The sequence below is a fragment of the Trichogramma pretiosum genome, unplaced genomic scaffold, assembly GCF_000599845.2.
Source record: "Trichogramma pretiosum strain Unisexual culture from Peru unplaced genomic scaffold, Tpre_2.0 scaffold66, whole genome shotgun sequence".
Taxonomy (NCBI): Eukaryota; Metazoa; Arthropoda; class Insecta; order Hymenoptera; family Trichogrammatidae; genus Trichogramma; species Trichogramma pretiosum.
In genome coordinates this window covers 879074-906064 of record NW_019640802.1, presented here as the reverse complement: position 1 = coordinate 906064, position 26991 = coordinate 879074, and the positions used below count along the sequence as shown (strand labels likewise).

At 40.4% G+C, this 26991-nt stretch overlaps 5 protein-coding genes across 9 annotated transcripts; 2 read left to right on the top strand and 3 right to left on the bottom strand.

The window, feature by feature from the left end:
• The first annotated feature begins 1672 nt into the window (after nucleotides 1-1672).
• On the top strand, nucleotides 1673-4368 carry LOC106657191 (RING finger protein B-like). Its single transcript, XM_023459018.1, has 5 exons — nucleotides 1673-1826; nucleotides 1934-2123; nucleotides 2244-2500; nucleotides 2604-3461; nucleotides 3498-4368. The coding sequence occupies exons 1-5, from the start codon at nucleotides 1673-1675 to the stop codon at nucleotides 3830-3832; spliced, it is 1794 nt and encodes a 597-aa protein (XP_023314786.1). The 3' UTR covers nucleotides 3833-4368.
• Nucleotides 4369-5099: 731 nt separating this feature from the next.
• Nucleotides 5100-11042, bottom strand: LOC106657296 (tyrosine-protein kinase CSK). Of its 4 annotated transcripts, none has more exons than XM_014378718.2 (6): nucleotides 10159-11038; nucleotides 8660-8696; nucleotides 7088-8581; nucleotides 6927-7013; nucleotides 6761-6853; nucleotides 5100-6692 (listed from the first exon to the last, which is right to left on the bottom strand). In XM_014378718.2, the coding sequence occupies exons 3-6, from the start codon at nucleotides 8534-8536 to the stop codon at nucleotides 6597-6599; spliced, it is 1725 nt and encodes a 574-aa protein (XP_014234204.1). In that variant the 5' UTR covers nucleotides 8537-8581; nucleotides 8660-8696; nucleotides 10159-11038; the 3' UTR covers nucleotides 5100-6596. The 4 variants fall into 4 exon arrangements, with proteins under 4 accessions (XP_014234204.1, XP_023314718.1, XP_014234206.1 ...); XM_023458950.1 differs by having other exon boundaries at nucleotides 10163-11038; XM_014378720.2 differs by lacking the exon at nucleotides 8660-8696 and having other exon boundaries at nucleotides 10159-11042.
• A 472-nt stretch (nucleotides 11043-11514) lies between these two features.
• On the bottom strand, nucleotides 11515-15974 carry LOC106657286 (AP-3 complex subunit beta-1). The gene is made up of 9 exons (XM_014378699.2): nucleotides 15549-15974; nucleotides 15394-15469; nucleotides 14746-15327; nucleotides 14373-14669; nucleotides 14031-14298; nucleotides 12795-13952; nucleotides 12447-12730; nucleotides 12007-12371; nucleotides 11515-11920 (listed from the first exon to the last, which is right to left on the bottom strand). Exons 1-9 carry the CDS (start codon nucleotides 15686-15688, stop codon nucleotides 11773-11775), a joined length of 3318 nt encoding a protein of 1105 aa, XP_014234185.1. The 5' UTR covers nucleotides 15689-15974; the 3' UTR covers nucleotides 11515-11772.
• A 145-nt stretch (nucleotides 15975-16119) lies between these two features.
• LOC106657287 (V-type proton ATPase subunit H) lies at nucleotides 16120-19899 on the top strand. 2 transcript variants are annotated; one of them, XM_014378700.2, is made up of 9 exons: nucleotides 16120-16305; nucleotides 16445-16526; nucleotides 16602-16791; nucleotides 16872-17090; nucleotides 17669-17770; nucleotides 18261-18551; nucleotides 18651-19057; nucleotides 19132-19245; nucleotides 19330-19899. In XM_014378700.2, exons 1-9 carry the CDS (start codon nucleotides 16248-16250, stop codon nucleotides 19421-19423), a joined length of 1557 nt encoding a protein of 518 aa, XP_014234186.1. In that variant the 5' UTR covers nucleotides 16120-16247; the 3' UTR covers nucleotides 19424-19899. The 2 variants fall into 2 exon arrangements, with proteins under 2 accessions (XP_014234186.1, XP_014234188.1); XM_014378702.2 differs by lacking the exon at nucleotides 17669-17770 and having other exon boundaries at nucleotides 16121-16305.
• A 63-nt stretch (nucleotides 19900-19962) lies between these two features.
• Nucleotides 19963-24401, bottom strand: LOC106657225 (DNA-directed RNA polymerase I subunit RPA2). Its single transcript, XM_014378614.2, has 11 exons — nucleotides 24131-24401; nucleotides 23694-24026; nucleotides 23380-23619; nucleotides 22983-23305; nucleotides 22631-22890; nucleotides 22042-22559; nucleotides 21768-21965; nucleotides 21038-21676; nucleotides 20548-20958; nucleotides 20305-20469; nucleotides 19963-20228 (listed from the first exon to the last, which is right to left on the bottom strand). Exons 1-11 carry the CDS (start codon nucleotides 24197-24199, stop codon nucleotides 20016-20018), a joined length of 3369 nt encoding a protein of 1122 aa, XP_014234100.1. The 5' UTR covers nucleotides 24200-24401; the 3' UTR covers nucleotides 19963-20015.
• Between the last annotated feature and the right edge of the window lie 2590 nt (nucleotides 24402-26991).

Here is a 26991-nt window from a genome sequence, read left to right as displayed (position 1 = left end):
CCATCACACGGAGTGGAAAAATCGTTTTCTCTCTCTCCTACACGCATTACGCACTCTACTATCTATCCGCGAGTCGTGTTGCTATTTCGCGCTCATAATTGCGCGTAATAAGGGTCAAGTAAGCGCCTCGAGATCCTCCATACGTTCAATGGCATGAGATTTTTATTTCGTTGTTGTGTTCGGTGTGTATCCGCGGAGATAAGCATCTGCTGCCAGCCAGCCAAGGCATCCGTTTGTTTCGTGGCCACATCTTCCATTATGCGTTCTTTCTCTCTCTCTCTCGACAACTTGTTCACTCTCACTCTTTCTCGCGCGTTTTATATTATACGCATAACTCAAATATCGTGTACTATATGGTATAATAGCAATGAGGAACAACAATGGACTCTGCTATATGGCAATATCAATCAGGACGAGAGAGAGAGATGTACACACGTGTACAAGGTGCACTCGCGTCGAGGGAGTCAGCTGCTGCTGCTCGTCTGCGCGTCGAGTTGTGAAAGTTTAGCGTGTCTCGTAAATGGACCTCGCCCCATTGTCGACACCGGCGCAACTTATATACAGGCCTTTATAATGTCGTCAATCAACGCTTAGCGATCGGCAAGAAGCCTATGATGGGACTCGAGCTGCTCACCGTTAAAAGGTACTGTCTTTACCTGCATGTGCCGCCGCAGGTAGACGCAGTTTGTGCACGCACAGCCGTATAATGGGTTAATTAAAGAATTATTCAACGAGCTACGCGCGTCAAATGCGGGTACACTACAAGACATCATAATGGCTATCTGCGACCTTCTTCCGAGCGCGCGGGGAGAACAATGCCTCGCTTCTCCCATATATACATACATGTATACGCGCGCGAACGAGACACGATTATGCGCGTGTAATACATTTTTCGCGAGCGAAATTTTCAATTCTAAACAATTATTAATAAGGCAAAATTCTTGGGCGGGGTGTGCCTGCGTGCGTGCATAATATGCATTCCAACGAGATGATCCGCGCGCGTACACGTCCTTCCCTGCCCGTCATTTTTCTAATTCGTGTCTATGTGGTATCATCGCATACGTGTAAACTGCACAAATACAAGAACTCTCGACTACGTATGATACGTGCAGCGGAGATAACGCACAAACGCGCGCCTACCTTGCGTTATAAATCAAAATTCACAGCAGCACACAATATGACGAGTTACATACAGCGGGCATACATTTATTTATATTTATATTGTAAAACGTCCAGATCTCCGCGCGGCGACTCCTCCTTCGCATTTAGCCGATTATTGTCTTGCACACAGCTCTCGCGTAGCTATTATATTATACATGTGTGTGCGCTATGCCGTAATCGCGGGCCGGGCTAATAATAATATACATGTGCGGGATACAGGTACGCAGTCGAGGCATTATTTTATAGATGTATGTATATAGATGCGCGTCCCGATTTTGCACAATCGTCAGTCGCTACGTTCAAGTAGTAGATACAATATAATTATAATCTAGGCCTAACCATCAAAATTCGCAGCTTTTTTAAATACAAATATAACAATAACATAAATCAAAATCCGCCCTTCCCCCCGATGCACCATTAACGCAGAAAATAAAAATCTCCCAAACAAAAAATCAAAAAAATTTAAGCCGATAAGGAGCGCGAGATAATATACGAATCGACGGTGGAAAATATGACGCAATACCAATCGATGTTCTCGAAGCCACCGCTCGCGGACGACAATAACAACAACAACAACAACGGCAGCGGCAGCAACAGCAACTTCCAGCAAGTGACGTTCGGACAACTGCCGACGAGCTCCTTCAACAACAACGACAACAACAACAGTCAGTCCGAGTAACGCATAAGTAGTGTTAAGCGCGCGATATTCGTCCCTTTTTTGCCATTTTTCGCGCATTATACGTATTTACACGCGGCATTATAACGCACACAGATCAACACAGCCAATACGATCCGAACCGACAGCTCAATTACGCCTATCCATTGAGCGGCAACGCGGCCCACCTGCAGCAGCAGCAGAGTAATGTGCCAATGCAGGGGAACAATACAGGCTGTTCTCTGTTCGCCTCGCCCGCAACAACAATGCATCCACAGCAGCAGCAGCAGCATCTGCATCGATCAAAGTTATTAGCCAATAATTGGCGCGCGAGCTGAATCCCGGCCGATTCTGGGCCAGCAGCAGCAGCAGCAGCAACAGACTTTGCCAATGTTTAACTTTTTTTTCGTCTCGTTTTCTTCTACAGCTTCGGCAACAATCCGATAATGTGGAGCTGCGGGCAGGGCCTATCGCGTAGCCTAATCGATCAGATATGCGCGAGCGGCTCGACGCCTGTACTGATTCTGCCCTGCGAGACCAGCAGCAATAATAACAGCAGCAACGGCTCGTCTCAGCAGCCCAGCCAGCAGAGCAGCTCCAGCGGTATGACCAATTACTGCTGCTGCTGTTGCCGCATTCGCGGATTGTCGGCAGCTCCCACGCAGCTGATCAATAATTTTTGCGGTGAGTTGGAATAGCGTATCAAGTTACCGATCTCTTACCGATATTGCTCGCTTCCTCCTTTTCTTCTTCTTCGCGCCCGACTGTAATATACGATGATATTCAGCCTGCAAGAGTGACGGCAACGGCGTCATGATGCAACCGGAGCTGCATTTCAAGAGTAACACCAACGACAATAGCAATGGTTACGCCGCCACGTGGTTGCAGGCCGAAAAGACGACCAACCAGCAGCAGCAGCAACAACAGCAGCAGGCCGCGGCGGCCTCGCTCTCGATACAGCTGCAGGCGATCGTGTCGCAACTCATGGGCATCCAGGGCATCGCCGCGACCGTCGTCTGCAAGCTGCTCCTGAAGAACGTCGTGGAGGCCCGCGTCCAGGAGACGCCCGAGGAGCTGATGGACAAGGCCACACGTTGCCTGCACAGGCTGAGCCTCGAGCAGCTCGTGGAGGAGTCCAGGCGCTGTCAGGAGGTGGCGGGTCTCGTCCGAGTCTATCTGATCTGGGCCTCGAACTCGCCTCAGCTGATACCGATCCTGACGGGCGCCCAGCTGAGGATCAACACGATCAAGAGCTGCCTGGAGCTGCTGATCAACGCTCGAGTGGTGCAGGACCAGAGCGCCGGTGTGCAGCAGGGAGGACAGCAGCAGCAGGACAAGCAGGAGGAGCCGATCGACGAGGCCATACTCAATCTGAAGAGCAACGATGAGCTGCTCCAGCTGCTGGGCCAGCTGAGGGAGAAGGAGTGCCAGGAGAGGGTCAATCTGAGCTTCAATCAGCCCTACGGCTCGCAGAAGCTCCTTTACCAGAGGAAGCTGGACAACTGCCAGAGGAAGATACAGCAGATCGAGCGCGAGCTCAACCGAAGACGCGATAGTAATACAGTAATAAGTTTTCGCGTCGATGTTTTTTGCAACAATATAAGAGAGAGAAAAGGGCCCCGCCGCGGCTGGTGCCGAGGGGCTCGCGAAATATACTGATCGCGCGCGTTACGTCGTTTCCCCCCAAAACAGGTCCATGATTATCCGGGCAAGGAGCCGGTGACCAGGAGCTCGGAGGTGCAGCGGCCGACGCTGCAGGACCAAGACCACCGTGCGTACGATTTATTCGTGGACAGCGGTAGCGAGAGCAATTTCTGCGTGGAGAGGCCCAAGAGGCTGCTGCTCAAGCCCCACGTCGGCAGTCCCGAGACTACGTACGACCAGCGACGGCCCGAAGAGAACGTCTGCGTCAATTGTAACAACGGCGATTGCGACAACGCTAACAAAAACGACAACGACGATAACAATGACGATAACAACAGCGATGGCAAAAGCGTCGATCGAGCGCACGGCTAGAAACGATTAACAAAAAAAAAATGCAAAATCGATACGGACCATAAATCAAGAGGGTGATAATAAAATTGCGGCACTTTTGCAACACACACTTTTCGTCAATAAATAAATGTACACTTTGAAATAATCTTTTTTTCTTTTTTTTTTTAATTAAATAAAGGCCTTTTTAATTGGTGATTTATTAACAAAATTTATATGAAATAACAAGAGAGATTCGTTTACAAGTAGGAAAAACTTCTTTAAATGTATGCGACTTTTTTTTCTTAGGCTACAGTGAATAATGTTTTTCGTTTTACACGATAACTAAATAGGTCAATGCCTGACGACATTTGAAAAAATTTCAATTACATTTTATGTTTTGTGCGTGTACTCGGGGTAATGGTAAAAAATACCTAAACATAACGAATAGAGCGTCGTTTCATGCTTAAAAAATTCATATCGTGAAATTTTATAATTACAAAAAACGTTAAGAAATTCAGATTAGAAAAGTCAGTCCGCCTATATAGCTGAGTCGCATAAAATTCATGTATCAGATAATTTCATACTTTTCGCTCGTAAAGTTGCACCCATATAAGAAGTTCTGCCGAGCATACCTAGAGTCACTTTACCATATTAGTTAATCTTTTTTTTTAATAATTATGTACCTAATAAATTTACTAGACTGTCCCAACAATTTTTTGTTCGTTTGTTTTTTTCTCTCTCCTCTGGCCCAGATCGTTTTGTAATGCTCAAAAATATTGACCGCATACCAAAGATTTTTTTCTTCAGATTTAATATTCTTCTTAAATCTATTTTGATTCGAAATTGATCATTTTCCTTTTCATTATTTTTCATTTTTAGTACGATGTAGTGAATAAAAATCACATTTTGATATTTCTAAAAGTCACCTAAAACTATTGGAAATAAAAGTTTTTGTTCATTCAATCGATTGTAACTTTCAATGCATTATAGCTCTCGCAATTTTACGACAATCATTTTTTGACACAATGAACCTACGCATGGCGGGTGGAGCAAAAAAGCACGAAGTAATTTTGGGACAATCTAATTTTTATGTAACCATTTGCTGCGCGAGTTGATCGATCGTAAAGTTTACACAGATATATTTTTGCTTAGTAAAGGCGCAATAAATGCGCGTTGCGAGTATCAATGTAGGTGTGTAATGATCTGGTAAGTATCCTTAAACATGATTACTAACATTTTTAACACGTTTTTCTTTGTTTAACGGTTATTTCAACATTCATCTAATCTGTGAAAATTGAGCTTTGCGATATTAAGTAATTAAATATCATTATATTATATACAAAAATATTTACAATCGCACATGTACACTTAGTTCACGGTAAATAATAATTACTTTTTTTTTCTAAGAATAAATATGATTAATTTTCATCTATTACTCTCAAAGTAATGGATGATTGATGTAGTTCTTGTAATTGATTAAAATTTTAAAGGGTGCAACATTATTTTATAAGAATTTGTATTTGTAACCTGTTACCATAATTATTGGAATATATATATTTGTCTGGATTTACAAGAACTACCTCAAGATAAAACTTGTAAAATACATAATTGTTCGTTTAAAAACTGTCAAGCACACAACTCTAGTCACACAAATTGATAGTTTTCTCTGAGCGCAGAATTTAAGCTACGTAGATGCTCTGTACGTTCAATAAGAATAAAATATCATTCCAAACATACTTCAAGAACTGTATAAAAAATCACGATTTTTCGACAGTACATTTTGAGCCACTATCACCTTTTGAGTCACATAAAATTCTCAAAATAATTGTAATTTTAATTTAAAAACTTAGCTTTGTGCAGATCAGCTGATTTGTACCCATAAAAATTTAATAATCAGTTAGTAAAGCACATTAGATTTTTTTTTAGAAAAATATATCAACTCAATTATATTAAAACTAAAAATTAGAACAATTTTACTTGCGATTTTCTCTTATTGAAGTACATAGACTCTTAGAGCCGAAAGTCTTCAATAAAGTTCAGCAATAACAATATATTGCCTTTATCGATTGTGATTCGTAAAAATTTCACGAATCATCAAAATAAAAATAATTGAACATTGCACAAAATTAATTGTTTAACAATATAAGTGTAAGAACAACCGTCATGACTAAAAAGCTTTCGATAAAGTCGCGCCGACGAATATAGAATTTTTTTTGGGCGATTCAATTGAACTATTTAAACTGTGTTTGGTTATTTGCACGGTACTGACATTTATCTGTAGACTACAATAGAAACCGTTACAAAAGCCGATTATCAAAGTATAAATAATCCATGGGATGCAATTCAACATTTGCATCCGCGAGTCTTAAAATTGCACGTGTAAAAACGCTGCGTGATTACTATTACAATTATGCACGGGTTATGGAATATCACTTTCAATGCATATTGATAATGTCAAAGTATGGAATAACAGATGCATGATTATCACAAACGAAATGTCGCACACTGTATGCGTGATTTGAATACTATACCTCTTAGTAAATTTTCGTTCGTCTCGTTAAGTAGTAGCACTTTACGAAGCATTATTTTGAGTAAAAAAGTTCATAAACATACATCAACGTATTGTATGAGCATTTGCGTGCGTACGTGTAGCCGTTAATTTAAATCAAGAAATTTACATAAAATTATGTTTCTCGTATGAATCGAACTATTTCGATAAATGGCTAATGTTCAATTGCAAATACTCCTTGAATCAGGTCACCAAGTTATTTGTTTTTATATACTTAAGTGGATGAAACAATGAGATTCAGTTACCACTTTTGGTATACTCATTTTTCAATTGCCCAAGCTTGACTTTAATATCGTGGAAGTTAGGTCGTTTTTCTGGTTGCAAATCCCACGCCTAAGAAAAAAAATAGTATATTAGAATGAAATGATTTTTTTTTATTTTAATGAAGTTTAAAAACGGACCTGTCGCATTATATCGTACACTTCGGCAGGACACCCATCAGGTGGTTCCATTTTATAACCTTTTTCGACACATTTAACGACGTCGACCAGTGGCTAAAATAATCATAACGAATGTTTATTATTTTGAAACAGTTCCAAATAAAGATAAAATTATAATAACACGTACTATTCTTGGATAGGGAACTCTTCCAAACGAATAAATTTCCCAGAGGAGAATACCAAAACTCCACATATCTGATTTGTTGGAAAATTTCTGTAAAAACGTTAAAAAAAAAATTAGTAAATCAAGTAAATAAATATCAGCTACCTTACAAGAAAATAACTCACGTTATATTTTAAAGCCTCGGGCGCCGTCCACTTGATCGGTAGCTTTCCGCCGTCGAGGGAGAAGTTCTCGTCTCGCGCGAGACCGAAATCCGACACCTTGGCCGAATTGTCCTCGGCCACGAGGACGTTGCGCGCGGCGAGATCCCGATGCACCACGTGCCGCGACTCGAGATAGGCCATGCCCGCGCACGTGTCGTAGGCGAAATTGATCTGGTCGCGCTTGGAGACGTGCAGTCGGCCGCGCGACCTCAGATAATCGACGAGCGAGCCCTTGCTCATGTACTCGGTGACGAGGTACATGTGCGGATTGCTGAATACGAGGCCGAGCAGCTTGACGAGATTGTCGTGTATGAGCGAGGTCATGAGACTAGCTTCGGCGAGGAAGCGCTGGGCCGCCTCGCTGTTGTCCTTGAGCATCTTGACGGCGACGCGCTCGCCCCGATAGACCCCGAGGAGCACGTCGCCGAACTCGCCCTTGCCGATGCACTCGCGCAGCTCGAGCTCGTGCGGCTGTATGACCCAGCCGGCCTCGACGAAGGCCTTCGGGTCGACGCAGAAGTCCTGCTTACCCTGCTTGGGCAGCGACTTGGTCAGCTGCGTGCACAGACCGTCGGCGTCCTGCTCGTAGTGCTCGACCAGCAGGGCCAGATTCTCGAAGAACTCCTCGTCGTCGATGGTGAGCTGATTGCTCTTGTACTTGACTCGGTAGTGCTGCACCTTGCCCTGGTAGCACACGCACAGCGTGTAATCGCCCGGGAAGTTGGTGGACTCGCGCACGAGGAACAGGCCGTCTTCGCGCGGCCTCAGCAGTCTCTCGGCGGTCTCGCGCGATATCTTGCCGTGGAACCAGGGCATGGCGTTGAGCTTGACCTCGTGACGCGCATTATTACCCCCTTGCTGCTGCTGCTGCTGCTGTGACTGTGACTGTGACTGTGGCTGAGACTGTGGCTGTGACTGCTGGATCTGCACCAGGTTGCAATTGGAATTAGTGTTGCCGCTTGGACTGTTGGGGTTCGGCATCCCCGATAACTGGCTGGTCATGCTGTTGCCGGTCGGTTGATGTTGTTGTGTTGACGCTGAATTGCTGCTTGCACCGCTCGCCGGCGTTGTCCCCGTCGTCCCCGTCGTAGTACCACCACCGCCGCCGCCCCCGCCACCGCTCGTGGATGACATCGTCGACGATGACGTAGTCATGGCGAGGGCGGCGAGTACCGTTGTGTAGCTGCTCTGCTGTTGCTGCTGCTGTTCGCGATGGTGCTGCGTCGCGGTAGTGCTCGATGAGCGCTCGAACGAGCAGACGATGTGCGAGCTGGCGGCCACTATGTGCGACGGTATCGTCGAGTGGTGGTTCTGGTTGCCGTCGAGCTTGCTGCTCGCGTGACGGCCGGTGGCTGCTGCTGCTGCTGTAATGTTTGGATAGCTGCAACCTGCATTGTGGTACGTTGGCATCACTACTGTTGTTTCCTTGGATTTTTCTACCGTTTAGTGGAAAATCTGTCAATTGAAACAAATTCAAGTATTAGTTATGAACAATTTAAAGCAAATTGAAATATTTATACAAGTGACTCTTACGTATAATTCAATATGTTTTGCAGAATTGCATCTTATGCTGAGGATTAACAAAAAGAAACAGATTGTTAAAATCCTGATTTTAATGAACACATATATTAAGACTTATAACTTTTACAAATAATTTAATTTATTTTAAAGCGTTGCATCGTATGCTACAGATTAGCAAAAATAAAAAAAGTTGTTAAAACCTTGATTTTACTGAATGAACATTAGAACATGACACATATTTATATCTATGACTCTTACAATATAGTTCTATTTGTTTCAAAAAATTGCATTGTATGCTGAGGATTAACAAAAATTAAAACATTGTTAGAACGCTGATTTTACTGAGCTCATATTGAGACAATCACACATAAATTTATGATTACGTAGAAAATTTGTTTTCAAAGTAAATATGCAATTCAGAAATAGCCTTCACAATAGGTTTAAATAGCTTTAAATAAAATTTTGTTGCTTCATAAGTTATTTGCATTCAAAAAGTATTTTGTTATTTGCATAAGTTAAAGGTCAATAGCAAGGCCGATGCAAAAGAAAAAAAATAGTTTATCAAGCTTCAATGAGTATTAGTTTGCAGTATTTGATAAAAAAATGACACATCAATAATGCTTTGAAATACAGCAAAATATTTGTTTACAAATCTCTCATATTGCAAAATCATTAAAGTTAAGCACAAACATATTATCAGGGTCACAGACAAAAATATATATCCCCAATAAGTTTGATTTGGGCTTACAATAACAAGTCCGGTGCATGAGAGTATGAATAAACAAAACTGAGGAATGCAATTTAAAAAAGAAGAAGAAAAAAATCTCGGTAGAACGAGAGCGTATATATAACATATATCACCGAGTCACGTCATGTTATTTACCAAAAACGTGCGGAATACGAGAATAAGAGAGAAAGAGAGAGAGGAAGAGAATATACACACGCGCACGCATACACGCACACACTTATACATTGACTGCTACTGCAAACTTTGGCACGCTTCATGTCCTACGTTACGATTTATAAATAGTTTGCCGAATAAAAGAGCCAGACAAGGGGGAATCAAAGAAAAAAATCAAAAAAAGCGTGACTTTCTTTTTCCGATTGGCTCATTAGAGTCTCTCTCCGCTTATAATCTAGGACTTGCGAAAGAGAATAGCATGATTGCTAATATGTATACATGTATTATACATATCTGTATATGTGTATGGATGTACATGTTATATACACGCATCTGGCGCGAGAGATGGAGTGGAATGACGAAAAAAAAAGCAAAAAAAACGGGAATGAGGCATGTCGCGCGCGATCCAAGAGAGAAAGAGAGAGAGAGAAATGAAAGCAGCTAGAGAGCGTGTGCGAGAGAGAGAGAGAGAGAGAGCATAAAAAATCTGCGAGCAAATAAAGAGAGAGAGAGAGAGAGAGAGAGAAGACTACTACTACACAGCACTGATCATCAGAATGTAAAATAAAACTTGCAAATGCGAGTCTCTCTCTCGCTTCTTTTTACTTACTTACCGTAATAATCGGGAGGGTTTACGATCAGCCGAAGAAATGCCGATGTGCAATTTTCGGTATGTCTGTATGATAATAACTAAAGTAGGACGGCGACGACGGCGACGACGAGGATAACGCACGGACGAGCGTGTCAAATGATCAGCAACAGCGAGGAGACATGTCCGACTCTGTAAATTCGCTGCTGCTGGCGATGTTTATTTTGACGATGAGTCGATGGTAATTCATAAGTATCGAGTGTTGTGTATGCTCTCCGCACAACAGTTTATGTATAGTATAATATATATGTATATATAGTTGACTCGTTCACATGCACATCGAGGGTTCACTATATTATCATATACACGACGACGAGGTGGATAACAATCTTAAAACACTGCACACATTTACACTGACGGAACGAACGAACGAACGAGCGAGCGAACGAACGAACCAACACATACACACACACGGAGACGGAGAGACACTACTGCTGCACTGGGGCACAGACACCACAGGCACCAGCGGAGCAGAGCCTCGGCAGCACACGCACCAAACACTTGCGCCAATGTATGTTTCCAACTGTCCAAATAAGTACACACGCTATATAGGTAGAGACTTCGGAGCAGCGCAGAGCAGCAGCCGCAGCAGTCTATAGGACAGGCGCGCGCGCCGCGCGTGTGTATTATACCTATATATATTTATAGGATGTCGACTATGTATATTCCGCTGCTCCGCGGCCTCTTGTAAATGTAGGTAGAGGTATCCGCGCTCTGTCTCTTTCTTTTCTCTCTCTCTATATATATGTGTGTGGCAATCTACATTAGTCGGACGCGCCGCGCGCGCGGTGTACACACCCGCAACCTGTGTCGCCGCCCGCTGCCGCCACCGCCGCTGACTGCGAAAAGACGGAGCTCGCGATGTATACGATGCTACACTATGCTGTCACACTACTCATACACCGCGCGCAAAGCGGCGTGGGCGCGACGACAAATGCTATTCATATTTTTTCCTTCGTGTGCCGCCGCAGCGCGATGCAGTTCGAGAGAGATGCTGCTCGGCTCGTCGACTCAGCTTCTGCTGCCGCGACTGGGGATGCCTCATGCTCGCATACTTCGCCTATAAGACAGGATGGAGCATCGTTATCACGACGATGAGAGAATGAGAGAGAGAGAAGAGCGACGCCGGCCATTTTACACTCGTTCCTACTCGAATGATCACGCGGCTGGTCATTCGTACGATCTGCTAAGAATCAGTTTTACTGCGATGAATTTGAATGGCCGATCGAAAGAATCGGTGCCAACTTCGGAGCTCCGGATGACCGGTTTCGATGAAGAAATTTAAAACTCCCACTTTTCAAATAGATTTCTTTTATTTTTATTTTTCTTTCATAAATTATATATATTGCCTATGCATTATAGAATATAAAAATGTCTTTTACCACAGTCATTGTTATACATAGAGTGATATTTTTTTCATTTAAAATACATGTTCATTTTAAAGACCGTTCAACATAAAACTCCTCAGACTGCAAGAAAATAAATATATATATATATTTTTGTTTATAAATCTTGGACGAGTTATAGAGCTTTTTTTATCAACCACCGAACATAATACACATAAATGCGAGATTTTTACTTTAAAGCACTTTTAAGCTCGTTCAGCAGCATCGAGCCGATAACCATTTTTTCGCAATTAACGCAGACGCTTAAATTGTCCTTGACGCTCGTGTTCACGGTAACTAGTACCAGTGACTTGGACGCTAACGTTCGAGCGGCGAGCCTGTTGACAAAAAAGAAATTACACAAAATTAATTTCAAATCGTTCCATTAGAATAGAGGCGGAAAAATAACGTATTGCTGACTGACTTTATGTTCTCGTCGTCGTTGGAGACGACGGCTAGATTCGCAGCTTCCGCGATCTTTTGACACAGCGTCTTTTTGCTTTCCGCACAGTCAAACGTGGCAGTGTGCTCGTTCATGCCTTTGAGCTTGTCTTTTTCAGCGTTGAACATCGTTTCCGGGAGAAGTACGGACCTGATGATTTCGCCGATCGGCGCTTTGATCGCGACGCTACGAGATATCAGCTCGTCTTTGACGATGAAATCTATGTTGAACGACGCTGGCTGCGTCGAGTCGTTGTAGTTGATACCGATCGAACAAGACAGGGATGAGTTGGGTTGTAAAACTGGTACGGTCGAGAACTCGCAGAGGCTCATTCCAAGGGATAAATTCTAAATTATTGTAAGATATTAGATGTTTGTACTATAAATAATTGAATCAATAAATAGCGATGGTATAGAGCCAACCTTATTTCCAACGCGAATATCCTTGATCAATTCGTTGCTCTCGTTAGCCAACAAGAGTTCGATATTGACCAACGTCGAATTCATCAGATGCGGCGAGCGAGTGAATCGGTACTCCAACTTCAAGCCTCGGCCGCTGACTTTGTTGAGCAGCTCGTGCTTCTTGACGGGCACGAAGGAGCTCGAGACCTCTCTGATGCCGTCGGCGATCGTTGCGAAAGGAGTCGGCATCATGGGAGTGAGAAAGCCGCCCAAACTCGGCGTCATGATGGGCGTCATTGGCACAACTGCGAATAAACAATCGTTGTGAATCGTCGTAATTGAAAATCCTACCGCGCGAGATCGACTTACCCTCGTCTAGATCGAGCAAAAGATCCAAGTTACTTTTTGGCTGGGGCTTTTTCTCGACTTTGGCATCTGGCTTGTTGCTGCTCTTGCTAGCCGACGAAACTTTTGGCTTCGCCACTGCGGGCTCGCTGCCGGAATCTTCGGAAGAGGACTCCTCGCTACTGGACTCGTCGGAATCGTCCGACTCATCGTCGTCTTCCTCGTCGTCCTCGTCCTCGTCGCTGACTGCTTTTTTGTTATTGGATACTTTTTTCACGGTCTTTCGATCCGGAGTATCCTTGGACGCGGAGGATTCATCGTCCTCTTCCGAACTGGTACCGCTGCTGCCGGTGCTGCTGTCGCTGCTGCTGTTACTGCCGCTATCGGCGTCGTCGTCGTCGGAATCGTTGCTGCCGCTCTCGTCGCCGATGGAATTCTCATCGTCCGAAGCCTGGGGCGAGCTGTCCTCGTCCGAGTAGAAGTTCTTCTTCTTCTCGCGCAGCTTCTTGCTCTTTTTGTCGCCTTTGCCGCGAGCCACTCGGTCGTTCTGCAGGTCGAAGGTGACCGTCGGGTCGGGCACGTCTCTCACCGAGGAGTCGGGGGCGACCTCGGGGAACGGCGGCAACGGCCTGTAACCGTTGCAGGGCATGTCCAGATAGTGCGACAAGGTGCCCAGTTGAAACTCCGAGTCCTTCACGCGAGTCGTCAGCGTCGGAGCCGGTTTGTGAGCGAGGAAGATCTTTCTCGCTTGCGAGGTCAGGTCCTTGCTGTCGGCCTCCTGCTGTCGCTCCTCCTCGGCGAAGATGAAGAACTTCAAGAAGCGAGCTCGATCACGTATGTCGTAATTCTGATCGTACTTGGCAAGCTGGAATATGTATTGGCAAAATTTCGTCGTCTGTTCGGGATTGTTGAGGTACAGCTTCACGGCTAGATTCAGGGTCTGCAGCTTGACTATGTCCTCCTCGTTGACGAAGGTCTTGGCCATTTTGCGCAAGACGTCCGGAGCGATTTTTGGCACGCGATTCGAGTACTCGCCCAGGAGCCACAGGATCGAGGCTCTGGCTTGAGGCACGGTAATGAAATCCATGAGTTTCGCCATGTGAGCTATTATATCCTTGTGCTCGTTCGGCTGAGTTTGGAGCAATTTCTTAATGACGACTACGCTCTCGGCCACTACGGTTTCTGTTACACATAGAAAATGCGTGTTGATACTTGGTGTGAAAATTGATAATAAATTGTCAACATTTTTGTAGCACTTACCATCTCTGTTACTCAATAACGAGACTAAACCATTCAAACAAGTATCAGTGACTTCTTTTATGTTACTCGCACAGCGTCCGATAGCTTGAATACTCGCGCCGACGAATTCCTTGTCACTGCTTGATATGTAAGTTTGGAATTCCCTCAAAATTACTCCGATGCTCGTTTCGGTCGCCAAGTTCGTGAGTATGTCCAGCTTGAGTAATTTGATGTGAGTTGGATCGGATGTTCGGACGAAAAACGATTTCAAATACGGTTCGAACATTCCCTAAAAATAAAAAATGGGCAAGGTGTAACAATTTTCACTAGCTTCCAGCTTTAATTATGATTCACTTAGCTTACTTTTCTAGAAATTGATATGCTGGCAATGGAATGCAAAACGACGCTCTGCACCTCTCTGTGTCCTCTCAGTAAACGAATAAGGGCCTTGGAAGCGACAACGGCCTCGGCCAGTGGTGCTGCGTGGTAGTACAGCTGAGCTACGGCCATTACGACTGCCGAGTTCCGACTTTGCAGCAGTGGTTTCGTGTTTCGTAAGAGCAAACGATGATCCAGATCGAGCGAAAATTTTGGTTTCATTGACCCGGACGCGTCAGAATCGGAATCGTAAAATGGTCTTTGATCGTCGGCGTCGAGATCCTTGAAAAAAAAAAAACGTATTGATAAGATCAATTGAATTGGGTAATTTAGTTTTACAAGTGTCGTATAAACTTACATCCATGTTTGGATTTACAAACTGAGTTCGAACATATCTTGTCAACATATTGACTATAATAACTTGACCCCATTCATCTACATCCACTAATAAATTGCACAATTTCCTATAATTCTTATGAATAAGGTCAATTCTATCTGGACATATTTCTTCAAAAGCCATCACTGCTGATCCTACAACTAAAGTAGTCTTATCAGACAGCAACTTTTCCAAAACGCTTACAAGCTCCTCTTTTTGTTCAGAATCTAGAGAGTATAATTTGGGAATGGCATGAGCGGCAGTTTTTCTTACATATGGAGACATGTCACTTGCAGAGTCTTTAATGGCAAGCATCACTATTGGAACAATCATAGGCACTCGAATACTGGAAAGAACTCTTAGAGCACTGGCTCTGATCAACTGATTAGGATCCTTCAGAGCTCTCTGAAATGTAGAAATGGATAAGAGAGCCAGGTCTTGTTGATCCTCTGCATAGCGCACCAAGTACACGTAAACCAGTTTCTTGACCTCAATATTTTTGGATACTACATTCTTGACCACTGCTGGAAAGAGATCAGAGGCATCTTTGCCTTTGGCTACCATCTAAAATTGGATTTCGTACTTAAAACATTTGTAATAATCTCACATCTTAAAAACATCAATACATACACCAATGATCCTTTTCATGGCTTCGAGTTTCATGCCATCTTTATTGCTGTCTAGCATTTGCTTCAGATCATCGTGCCTATACATCAAAACATCAAATAATGATATAGACATTCGAAAAAGCTGTCAAAAATGTGCTAAAAGAAAAACCAACGAACTTTTTGTAATCGGCATGAAAGAATCCACCGGACACGAAGTCGGTGCCGACCTCGGGCTCGCCCGCGGCCCCGGCGTTACTTCTCTCGTTGCTGTACGACGATCCATTGTTGGAGAGCGTGCTCGAAGCCGACGTCAACATGACTGCGGCGTGCAGATCTTGTTTACGACTCACTGGCTGGACAGCTCGCTTCGCTGGGCAGAGAGTCGAAGCACTTGTTACGATCAGCACACGAACTTGGTAAACATTTCATCTGGAACGGTGAACCTCAAAAGCAAGAGTATGTGTTGTTTCGCGTACTTCGTATACGCGAAGGTGTGTGCGATGCATGCAGAATCTGGCAGAATCCGCGGCGAGAGACAGTATGCAACACATTCGTACACGAGTGTAAGCGTGTGTTGCCATCAATCCTGGTCGATGGCCAGCCTATCAGCTGATAACGTGACGTCACGCGACGCAGACAGCGACAAACTTTTCGACTCGCGCACACACAGGCGTATATACATAGACACACACAGTAAGCACAATGAGATCCCGTGACCTGACTTGTGATCGAATGTGGAGTAACATGAAAACTTAGTCGTGTAAGTACGGTGCATCACTCAACCACTGGCTCGCTCGCTCGTCGTAACTATCCTGGAACGGTGAAAAATCCGTCGTTTACATTTTGTTATAAGTGCACAAAGTCCAAGCTTTAATCATGGCAGACCGTGCCAATATTAAGGACATCATTCCAGCTCTGCCTGATGAAAATATTGGTGAGTAAACGTCAAAGTCAAACATTAGCCACTCCCAGCCATTAATTTTTTTCGTTTTTCAATGTTTTTTTATTGGAATTACTTGTGCATTGGAAGTGAAATTTACCATTTAATAATTGCCCATATTTTATAATATCAGATATGCTTGCTGCTACCAGCATTTTGCAACAACAAGCTGCAGACATCAGAAACCAACGCATCAACTGGCAGTCGTATTGTCAGTAAGTAAACCTGCAAATGTCATTTGATTTACTGTACAATTAGTGTCCATTATAAATTTTTTGTTACTCTTTAAGGTCTCAGATGATTTCAAGGGAGGATTTTGATTTCATAAGTGCTTATGATGTTAATGATCCTGCTGCAAGAGAAGCTAAATTAAAGGAAAATCCAGGACAAGCTGCCAAAACTTTTCTCAATCTGCTTGGTCATGTGTCTAAAGATCAAACCATCCAATACATTCTCACTCTCATCGATGATATGCTTCAAGTTAGTATTTCAATCTAATTGATCATTATGTTTTTATCTAAAAATTTCACGTGCTAATGATATGTTTAATTTGATAACAGGAAAGCCGCCAACGTGTGGAAATTTTCAGAGAACACTCAAATCGTAAAAGGGAATCAGTATGGGGTCCATTTCTGAATTTGTTAAACAGACAGGATGGATTCATCATGAATATGACATCTCGTATTATTGCAAAGTTAGCATGCTGGAGTCATGATCTAATGGAAAAAACAGATCTTCAATTTTATCTTACTTGGTTGAAAGATCAATTGAAATTGAGTGTAAGTTTATAATTACAATCATATAGTAGTTTAGTACAAGGGTTATTGTGAAGGTTTAACAAAAAAGTTTAAATTTACAATTTTACGTTCATTAGTCTCTACCAATAGTTGTTTCATCTTTTCCAATGCGCTTTTTAGTTGCATGCTTGTAAAATAGCTTTTGGTTTTTTGTTCTACTAACATTACTAAAAGTTGTACTTTACTTTTTAATTTTTATTTAGTTTGATTTGACAGAACTTTTGACAGACCAAAGATTTGACTGTTTAAATGCCATTAAATAGCTTCCAAAATCATAATTACAAAATAATGGTGCTTTGTTTTGTCAACATGATAAAACTTTAAGGATTATTCAGAAATGAATATTCTATCATCTATTGATTTTTCTTCAATGTAAATAGTCAAAATTAATAGAACAGTGGGTACACTACGATGTGATACCCAAAAAGTGGAAGGAGAGTACAGTTAAATGTGTGCTTTTTCCTATGCATAGATCCAGCCCCTTATGTGTTGCTTTTTCACATAAATGTGAATTGAATCCTTCTTTTAAAACTTTTGATAGTAAAAAGTGAGTTTTCTAGTTTGAGGCTCTTCAGGAGAGAAGTATGCATGCTGAAATAGTACAGGAGACCAATACCACTGAAGCTGGAGAGACTAATGAGTTACATGAAATGCTCAACCCGGTTGGTGAAATGCATCTCCCTGTAATTTTTAAAAGACATCCTTAATATATAAAATATACAAAATGAGCTATTTGAATAATTGATAAAAATTTACAAAGCACCTACATTGGACAAATTACGATAAGAATTTCATACTATTAATTATCATTGACATTCTATTGATATAACAACTACTTTACTGTAACTATGATTTTTATTTTATTTTTTATTTCAATTAATATTTTTTTCTTTATAATTTATTGGTATTATTATTTACATTTATTTGCTATTTATTGTAATTTTATTGTAGATTGAACGACATTTTCAAAATTACTAATAACTTGGTTTTTTTAAGCAAAGTATTATAATGAAAATGCCTTGGTAATGCATGTTTGATGCATCTACGATTGGGCACATCAAAATATTTTAATATGAATATTATAAAATGATTTTTAGTGATTTAGGTAAAGGCAGTTGAATATGTACTTACACTTTATTTATTTTCTCACAGAATAATGATTACATTCAATCAGTGGCCAGGTGTTTGCAAATGATGCTTCGCATTGATGAGTATCGTTTTGCTTTTGTTTCTGTTGATGGAATATCAACTCTTTTAAGTGTTCTATCTGGAAGAGTTAATTTCCAAGTTCAATACCAACTGATATTCTGTTTGTGGGTACTTACTTTCAATCCATTATTGGCTGAAAAAATGAACAAGTTCAATGTCATTCCCATTCTGGCTGATATTTTGAGCGACTCCGTCAAGGAAAAAGTAACAAGAATCATCCTTGCAGTATTCAGAGTAAGTCATCAGCATTATCATTAAAAATATTCATAGTATCTTTTTTTAATTCTTTTGAATAAGCAATTAATTCAAGCAATTAATTTCATTTTTATGTAGAACTTGATTGAAAAAGTGGAGGATTCTCAAGTAGCTAAAGAACATTGCATCGCTATGGTACAGTGCAAAGTACTGAAGCAATTGTCGATCTTGAGTCAACGTAAATTTGATGACGAAGACATAACCGATGACATCGAGTTTATGAACGACAAGCTTCAGGTCTCAGTGCAAGATTTGAGCTCATTCGATGAATATGCCACCGAAGTTAAATCTGGACGCCTGGAATGGTCGCCTGTGCACAAATCCAGCAAATTCTGGCGTGAAAATTCAAGCCGCTTGAATGAGAAAAATTATGAACTTCTTCGTATTTTGGTTCACTTGCTTGATACCAGCAAAGATCCTTTGGTATTGAGCGTCGCATGTTTCGACGTTGGAGAATATGTTAGACATTATCCTCGAGGAAAGCAGTAAGTTGCTATAAATTTTGATGATTATGATATATTACGTATTGCGCATTTTTAAAAAAAAATTTGTATATTAGCATTATAGAACAGCTTGGAGGAAAGCAGAGAGTGATGCAGCTTTTGAGTCATGATGACCCAAATGTCAGATACGAAGCCCTTCTGGCTGTACAGAAATTAATGGTGCACAATTGGTATGAACCTATGATCACAAACCTATTGCATGCAAGCTTAACAGATAACAAGTAGGTTGCATGTATTTTTTTAAATACTTTTAGGGAATACTTGGGCAAGCAGTTGGAAAAAGAACAAACTGGTACTTCTGGACCAGCAGGATCCAAAGCCGGTCAGCAAGTTCCTGCTAAAGCTTAAACTCTTATCATATTATATACAAAGTGTTGAATTATTTATCTCATAAATCAATAAGGGTTCTGCTTCCGAGAATACCACAGAGTTATTAAACAATAGAGTTCGGAAATTATGCAATAGCATAAATTGTTTGAGTACATTGAATTTTAAAAATTCCTGATTCGCGCTTGATTTTTTCAGATTCTTAACTATACTTTCAATCATAGCGTCATTTTAAGTTTCTGCTCTGATTCATTATCATTTTAAAAAGAAAATCTTTAAAAATAAGCACCGTAATCAAACATGATTCTATAGCTTCTAAAAAGTAACTAGCTTAATTTTTTTCATTCTAAATGAGTCTATTAAAGAGTCAAGTTAGATACTATATTCAAGAACCACTGATTTATATGCAATATGTACATATTCTCATGATTGTTATTTAAAATTTAAAACAATTTATGTGTATTAATGAAAATAAAAAAATCTATTATCAAGAAATATATAGTATGATACAAAACTATTTTTTATTAATAATTAAAATAGTAACTTTATTATACATAAATCATTCGTCATCACTTTGGCGTAATAACAACAATTATTTTTAAAAAATTTCGGCTTATACGTCTTTGAAACCAAGTTTGACGTTTATATTACATGCGCCTAATTGGGTAACCAAGTATTTGAAAATGTAGGGAACATCGATTTCGGCGAGATCACCGTCGTCCTGGCACAATCTACACCTTGCTTTGAGTTCCCGGTAGCCACTATCAGTCGTCATATATTCGACGATTGGTCCGATTAAGGTTCCACATTTTTTACATGCTACCACCTAAAAACAAAATAAACTCATCAATCTTCATTGTTCCTCACGTGGATAGATAGATAAAGTAAATTATAGTACTAACCGTTGCTTTGTCGGAACAATTGAGCAGCCTGTCTTGTAACAAAAATGAGCAACCGTGAGAGATCAAGGCGTCACGTTCCATCTCACCAAAACGAACGCCACCACCTTTGCGTCTTCCCTTGATGGGTTGCCGGGTCAAGACGTCAATTGGACCAGTACTTCTCACCTGAATTGAAAAAGTCATTAATTAGTTTCGAAAGTAGATCGATGATTTCTCCGAAATTGAAAGTCATTTGATACTGACCTGCCACTTATCGGACACCATGTGACGTAGCCTTTGATAATGAACTACTCCAAAGAATATTTCTGCCTTCATTTCTCTGCCATCGACGCCGGAATACATTGTCTCTGTGCCATAATAATTGTAACCACCTTTTTCGAGAAGTTTGCCAAAGTAATCGATGGCTGTGTTATCCTCGGTAAACCTGAACGGAGTCGCGTCGTGTGCCAAGCCATGAACCGCTCCCGATTTTCCTGCCATGATTTCGATCATCATAGCAATTGTCATTCTACTTGGGAAACCGTGAGGATTGAACACGATGTCTGGTATGAGGCCAGATTCTGTAAATGGCAAATCTTCTGCTGGGCATTTTTGAGAGAAGATACCTTTTTGACCGGATCGAGAAGCGAATTTGTCGCCGACACTTGGATTACGCTAAAAGATAAAAATATGATATAATCATTTGTTCTTTTGAAATTTTAAACAAAAATATTCGTTTTCTCTATATACTCACTGGAACCCTGAAAGTTATGCAAGCTTTACGATTGCCGTTGCTTGATAATGTTCCACACATTTTTACATGATCCACAACAACGTCTTCCGTGCCTTTATATTTTCCAACGCGATAGCATTTTTTATCTCCGTCGAAATAAGAATAGTAGGGATCACCGCCTCGAATGATTCTACCCGAGCTAGGTAGACCATCGGCATCTAATTTATCAACGAGACTTTGATTACTTGGATCCCTGTAAAAGTAATCGTCCTTCGATTCCAGCTCGATGAACTCTGATTTATAAATACAGCCATGGGCGAAGCCTCGCTCGAAGGCGGATTTGTTGATGATCATGGCGTCCTCCATATCGTAACCGGTATAAGAGATAACGGCTAATATGGCATTGGTTCCCATCGCGAAGTCGTCCAAATTTATATGGTCGTGATGGACCGGCCGGAACAGCGGAGTAGCCGGGGTTTGCAAGCGATACAGCTTCGTCTCGGATTGTTGCTGCCAATTCAGGACTGGCGTGCCCATGGTTTGTTTACCCATCTGACACTGATACATGTTACGAGGACTCTGATTGCAATCGGGCATGGGAATCAGATTGGCCAAGTTACTGAGGAACGATGTTTTAGCGAGCTCTTGATGTGTGGTAAGCTGAAATGAGAAAATTGCATTAAATCTAGTTACTATTTCATCTTAATTATCTTAATAAAATTAATGTTTTATAAAAAAATCTAAAACTTACCCCTTTGTATGCCTCTTCTGCTGTGATACATATTTCCATATACACTTGTTCGAACGTTCCAATGTATTCTATTTTATTGACAGATAAATTCATTACGGGTCTCATCATTCTAGCAGGGCCAGTAAACAAAAAGATGCCAGCATATTGAGATGGGACAGATTTTTTTGGTACCAAGACGATTTCCGTTGTAGAAGGAATCTATTCACGTAAAAGAATTCATTTTTAAAACTCATGATAATAATTATTTCGAATAATTTCAATTTTTTACACTTACGACATCGTTTATTTTTAAAACGCGCATTTTATCGACCACTCGTCCAGCGATTTTATCTTCAATTAATCCTATGACTCTCCCGTCTAAAAGTACGGTATACGAGTTTTTCCAATCATCTTCTAGCGATAGAGGACACATTCCCAAATCGACCAATTTTTCTTCAATGATCGCTTTTTGCTTGGGATCGGGATGTTTTGTAACGATGCAGTTCATCGTCAAGTGATTGAGCAGACCGCAAGGCGTTCCGTCAGGAGTATGGACAGGGCAAATAAAACCCCACGCGTCGGGAAGAAGCTGTCTGGCATCGGTCGTTCGCATTTCTTGGAAAAACGAACCTCTATGAATCGATCGGAAATGACTCATGTAGCGCATTCTGTTGATGTTCTCGGCGACAATGGTTAAACCTTTATTTTGCATTAAACCTAAACCAGACTTAGATGTCACATTTCCAGTTGATAAAAAATTTTCCATGCCTGAATCAATGTTACCACATTTCTTTAAGGCATTCACCATTTCCGCTGAAAAGTAAGCATGCAGTCATGAAAAGAGAAAATTGAACAATACTAATACATCTATAAAAATTACTTACCAGTATTAAAAACAAAGGCATTTCCGACTTTGCTAGCTCGTTTTGCAATGACTAATTTCAAAATATTAAGCCATACAGATAATCTTTCTTTTAAAACTTGCAGATACAAATGACCACCTAACAAACACTCCTGCATCATGACAGCATCAGCACCTTCTACAACACATTTGTCATTTGCAAAGGCAAATAATTTTCTAGTCATATAACACAGAAGGTTGAATTTGTCTGCTGGATCATCAAGATGTATGCAAATACAGTTTCTGAGAAAAAAATGTAATGTGTTATTTATATACTCATTGACAAAGCCTTTACAAATAATTTTAATATAAATTATGCTATTAAAGCTACCTACTTTATTATATAATCACAAACTTCAACGTCCGTGTAACTTTGTGGAATTTCATACATTTTAACTCTGAACATTTTGCCTATGTATGCTTTGCATTGTTCATTAGAGTGTAAATTTTGTTTATGCAATTCGCGCATCATATTACTAATACAATTGCTAAAATACACATCATCTTCACAACCAGCAGTAAGTTTATTGTGTAGAGTAATATCTGATACATCCATTAAACATTTTAGAATCAAAATTAATGGCACATAGTAGAGTACTCTATTGTGACTAAACATAAGTTTAGTACTTCCATCAGTAACATAATGCAAAGTATTGTTCTGAAAAAAATTTTATCAATCATTCAAGTTTATGTATGAAAAATGTATTACAACTCAACCATCAGAAAACTTACCACTGCTGTATTGTCATCCCTCACGCTTCTAATTAAAACACCCATATCTGTGAAATTGTCACCTCGCTGTTTCCAACCAGATCGTTTAACTGCAATGGGATAATTTCTTCTAGTCATTAGCAACATTCTGATAAGTCGCTCATGCCCTTTGACAACAAAATAACCACCAAATTCTTGTTCATGTTCCTTTGCTTGAACTAATTGTGCAGGTGACATATTTTTCAAATGACACCGGTCAGACTGATTTGGAAATAAAAGATTGTTAGTTGACAATTAATGACAAGAAAAATAAAATCATGAGACATAATAAATACCTTGACCATTATAGGAACTTCTCCTATACATTTATCAATGGTTTCTATGTATTTGCCATTCATACTCCAACTAATTCTGGTGTTAATTCTACCTTTGTACGTAGCAGCTCTTTGCCTACATTCTGTGGGGTACACCCTATGGTTTTTGACCCCCAAAGTACCAGGTGGCACAGCGGGAGAATCAATTGTTACACTCTCATACTTGAATTCCAATTTAGTTCCATTGGGCAGTGTGTAAAATACAGGTTGCATTGTTTTCACTGCTTCAACGAGTCCATCTCCGACTGCATAATTGAACGAATCCACGTGGGGGGTGCCCAAATTTTGCAGCAGCTAAAATTGTAAAAAAACCCATCATGTTAGAATTATAAGCATTAAAAAAAAATAAACGTCAATCACAACAATGATTCACAGAGGTTAAGAGTTGAAAAACTCACGGGATTTAATTTTTTTGCCGGTTTGCCGAAATCCGGCTCGGTGTTCGTTAATTTGGGTTCGGTCAACATGTTGTTGTTTTGTTTATAAGCCCGTCGAGACGACCGGCCTTGCGTACTAATTGTTCACTTCGATTGTTAAGAAAATCACTGTCAAAATTTCCAAAAAAAAAGTCAAGAGCCAAAGAGAAAATTGTCGCCTCGTGCAGCGTGCGTTATTTTGTCTGCTACTGTCCTGCAGACCACGTGCAGCATGAGTATTGTGCGGCGTCCGCGTGCCGTCAAAGCCGAAAGTTATTGGCCTTATCGTTAGATACATGGCCTGCAGGTGGCGTTGGTAACAAAAAAAGTTTTTTGGAAAAAGCTGCAAGTCGTGACGACTCGTGTCCGAGGGTAATGAGATAATAACATTATCCAGACATGAGCACTAAACGCGCTAAAGTTCGAATCTAATCGCATAGATTATCGACAAGCGCAAAGCCCTAATTATTCTTAGTTGCGACAGGAACTTTATAGCATAGAATCAATTAATTAATGTAAGAACGTACATATTAAAAGGTATGTCAGCGCGCGTAGAGTTAAAGATGCGATTCTGCGCACTCAATTTTTCAAGTCATACATTTTAATTTTCATTCATAAATTTACTTCATTGAGAGTATATTTTGCGTTACTCGAATAAAATAAGTTAATTTTTCTGATTCGAGATAAAATTTTGACACGGTTATAAAGGAAAGTAGGTGCAACCATCCACAATTGATCGAAGCGTTTGAGTGTCTGACGAAAATTCTATTGCGCGGCGGATTAGAGAAAGAGCCGCCCCAACCCAAACTTTCATTTGCCGCTCGCGAGCAATTCGAAACGCATTTGGATTGATAAAAGTATTAAGAAAATGAAAAAACAATTATGAAGGCATACTTGTAAAGAAATGTAGAAAACATTTTTTGGTTCAAAGTAAATTATTAAATACTTCTGATCACATTGGTTTTTTTAGATAGAAACATATTGTTATTACCTATCAAGTCTCTTATACAAAAATATATAATCAGTATTTCAGAAAATTTATCAAAATCTTTCACTAGCTCGTGTTCGATTCATCTAAAATCTAGTTTCAAGCAAAATGTAAAAAAACTCTAGGCTATTCGTTGCTCGGGCAGCTACAGGTGAAGAAAGTAGCCAAAAATAAAATGCCATTATGAAAGTCAAAGGTGTAATGATAGTTGAAGGCCCGACGTTTAGCTATTACACAATCATTTCCGCACAGTTTTCATTGAAATTTTAGAAAAACATCTATGACGCATATCTATACATATTTACAATCGTCGATCATCATTTCTTCAATTCAATTGTCGCTTGCTTAATCTTTGCAACTTTCGTGTACTGTCCTTTGGTGCTTCAACAATGTTGATGGTAGAGCAAATGTCATTTTTGTCCGAATTTTTTTCCGCACTTGTCGCACGCGTAATCTTTGCGTCCTTCGTGGACTATTATTTGATGCCTAAAGAAATGCATTTTTTGGATGAATTGGTTGGCGCGATTGTCACATGGGTACAATTTGCAACCTTCGTGTACTGTTTTTTGCTGAAAAAGTAAATTCTTTTTATTTCCAAATTTTTCTCCACACTTGTCGAATGCGCACTTTTTCGCACGTTTTATGGCTTTTTTCATCTGGAGAGACAACATTCAAACTAATTTGATTTTACTATAAACATAATCAATGTTTGAGCGATTATTTCAAATTTTATTCACTTATATATTGTGCTTAAAATATTTGAACCAGTTGATAATGTAATGGATATTCAGTATGATGAAGCAATTTCAATTGATGGAAAAACTGTATATTTTAAAAATGTTAAATGATATTTATTATTTCAAAGATACTCTGAAAAGTTTTCGAAAGATATCAAAGAACTCAATCTACCAATAAAACGTAGGACGTCAAAAAAAATCAAATGGTATAGTGCTAAGAAGGCGGATAATGAAGGCAATAATAATGTCGAGTCTGGGATAGCTAGCTAAGTTTGGTAGAGGTCATCGAAAATCTAACATTACACGTGCAAAATCAAATGCAAGTCCTACAATAAAAGATGTTTAATTAAGTTTTGATGATAACAAAAGAACTCAACGTAGCAAAAATACTGTTGAAACTGAGGCCGATTTTAACAATTTTTTTAGATCTTCTGTTCATTAAAAAATGTCCATGAACTTGGAAAGTAACTTTTGGGAAATGCGAAGAAAAAATGCTGAATACAAAGTAAACTCGACACAATTTACAATCACATAATAATTTGGGTTGGCAAAGTGACAATGAGAAACCAATAAGTAAATCTTTTACGAGCGCAGATTACTATTTTCAGCCTCTTAACTTAGAATTTCAGTCAAGATCAAATAAAGAAAATCTTCAAAAAAGCTCATAAATTAAGAAAAGGTTCTTTCACGGACCAGAGCGGAAGACTCGCCTGTCTCCGTCGAGTGCTACCGCCACCACCATGAATAACCAGCACTGCTGTGCAGTGTGCAGCCTGCTCTGATGCTGGTCCGGTGCGCTATTTATGTCATATCGATTCTCGTGTGATATATTTGTTAATGCTTCCTCACTGAGGATCTTTCAACTTTCAGGCAAAAATTAATAAAAAAAAACTTATTTATTAATTACAAAGTGCGATCGGTACACAATACTTCTACTGTTCCTGTTTTTCTTTATTGACGTTCACAGCTTACACCTTCAATGTAGTCTTATGCGAAAATATCGCAACACGTGTGCTCTCTCTCATTTCTCAAATGATTTTGACAGTTGATACAATGCACAACTTACGAAGAATAACAGAAAGCGATTCTGATGGCTCTGTTATTTTCTGAATTTAGAC

Coding starts and splice junctions, on each gene's coding strand:
- LOC106657191 (XM_023459018.1), top strand. CDS start 1,673: ATGACGCAATACCAATCGATGTTCTCGAAGCCACCGCTCGCGGACGAC. Junction 1,827..1,933: donor CAACAACGACAACAACAACA/GTCAGTCCGAGT, acceptor TAACGCACACAG/ATCAACACAGCCAATACGAT. Junction 2,501..2,603: donor GCTGATCAATAATTTTTGCG/GTGAGTTGGAAT, acceptor GATGATATTCAG/CCTGCAAGAGTGACGGCAAC.
- LOC106657296 (XM_014378720.2), bottom strand. CDS start 8,536: ATGCCAACGTACCACAATGCAGGTTGCAGCTATCCAAACATTACAGCA. Junction 7,014..7,087: donor CCGAGGCTTTAAAATATAAC/GTGAGTTATTTT, acceptor ACGTTTTTACAG/AAATTTTCCAACAAATCAGA. Junction 6,693..6,760: donor TGTACGATATAATGCGACAG/GTCCGTTTTTAA, acceptor TTTTTTTCTTAG/GCGTGGGATTTGCAACCAGA.
- LOC106657286 (XM_014378699.2), bottom strand. CDS start 15,688: ATGTTGACGTCGGCTTCGAGCACGCTCTCCAACAATGGATCGTCGTAC. Junction 14,299..14,372: donor GCATATCAATTTCTAGAAAA/GTAAGCTAAGTG, acceptor TTTTATTTTTAG/GGAATGTTCGAACCGTATTT. Junction 13,953..14,030: donor GTTATTGAGTAACAGAGATG/GTAAGTGCTACA, acceptor TATGTGTAACAG/AAACCGTAGTGGCCGAGAGC.
- LOC106657287 (XM_014378700.2), top strand. CDS start 16,248: ATGGCAGACCGTGCCAATATTAAGGACATCATTCCAGCTCTGCCTGAT. Junction 16,792..16,871: donor TCATCGATGATATGCTTCAA/GTTAGTATTTCA, acceptor ATTTGATAACAG/GAAAGCCGCCAACGTGTGGA. Junction 18,552..18,650: donor TCATCCTTGCAGTATTCAGA/GTAAGTCATCAG, acceptor ATTTTTATGTAG/AACTTGATTGAAAAAGTGGA.
- LOC106657225 (XM_014378614.2), bottom strand. CDS start 24,199: ATGTTGACCGAACCCAAATTAACGAACACCGAGCCGGATTTCGGCAAA. Junction 22,891..22,982: donor GTTTGTGATTATATAATAAA/GTAGGTAGCTTT, acceptor TTTTTTTCTCAG/AAACTGTATTTGCATACATC. Junction 21,966..22,041: donor TTTTAAAAATAAACGATGTC/GTAAGTGTAAAA, acceptor TTACGTGAATAG/ATTCCTTCTACAACGGAAAT.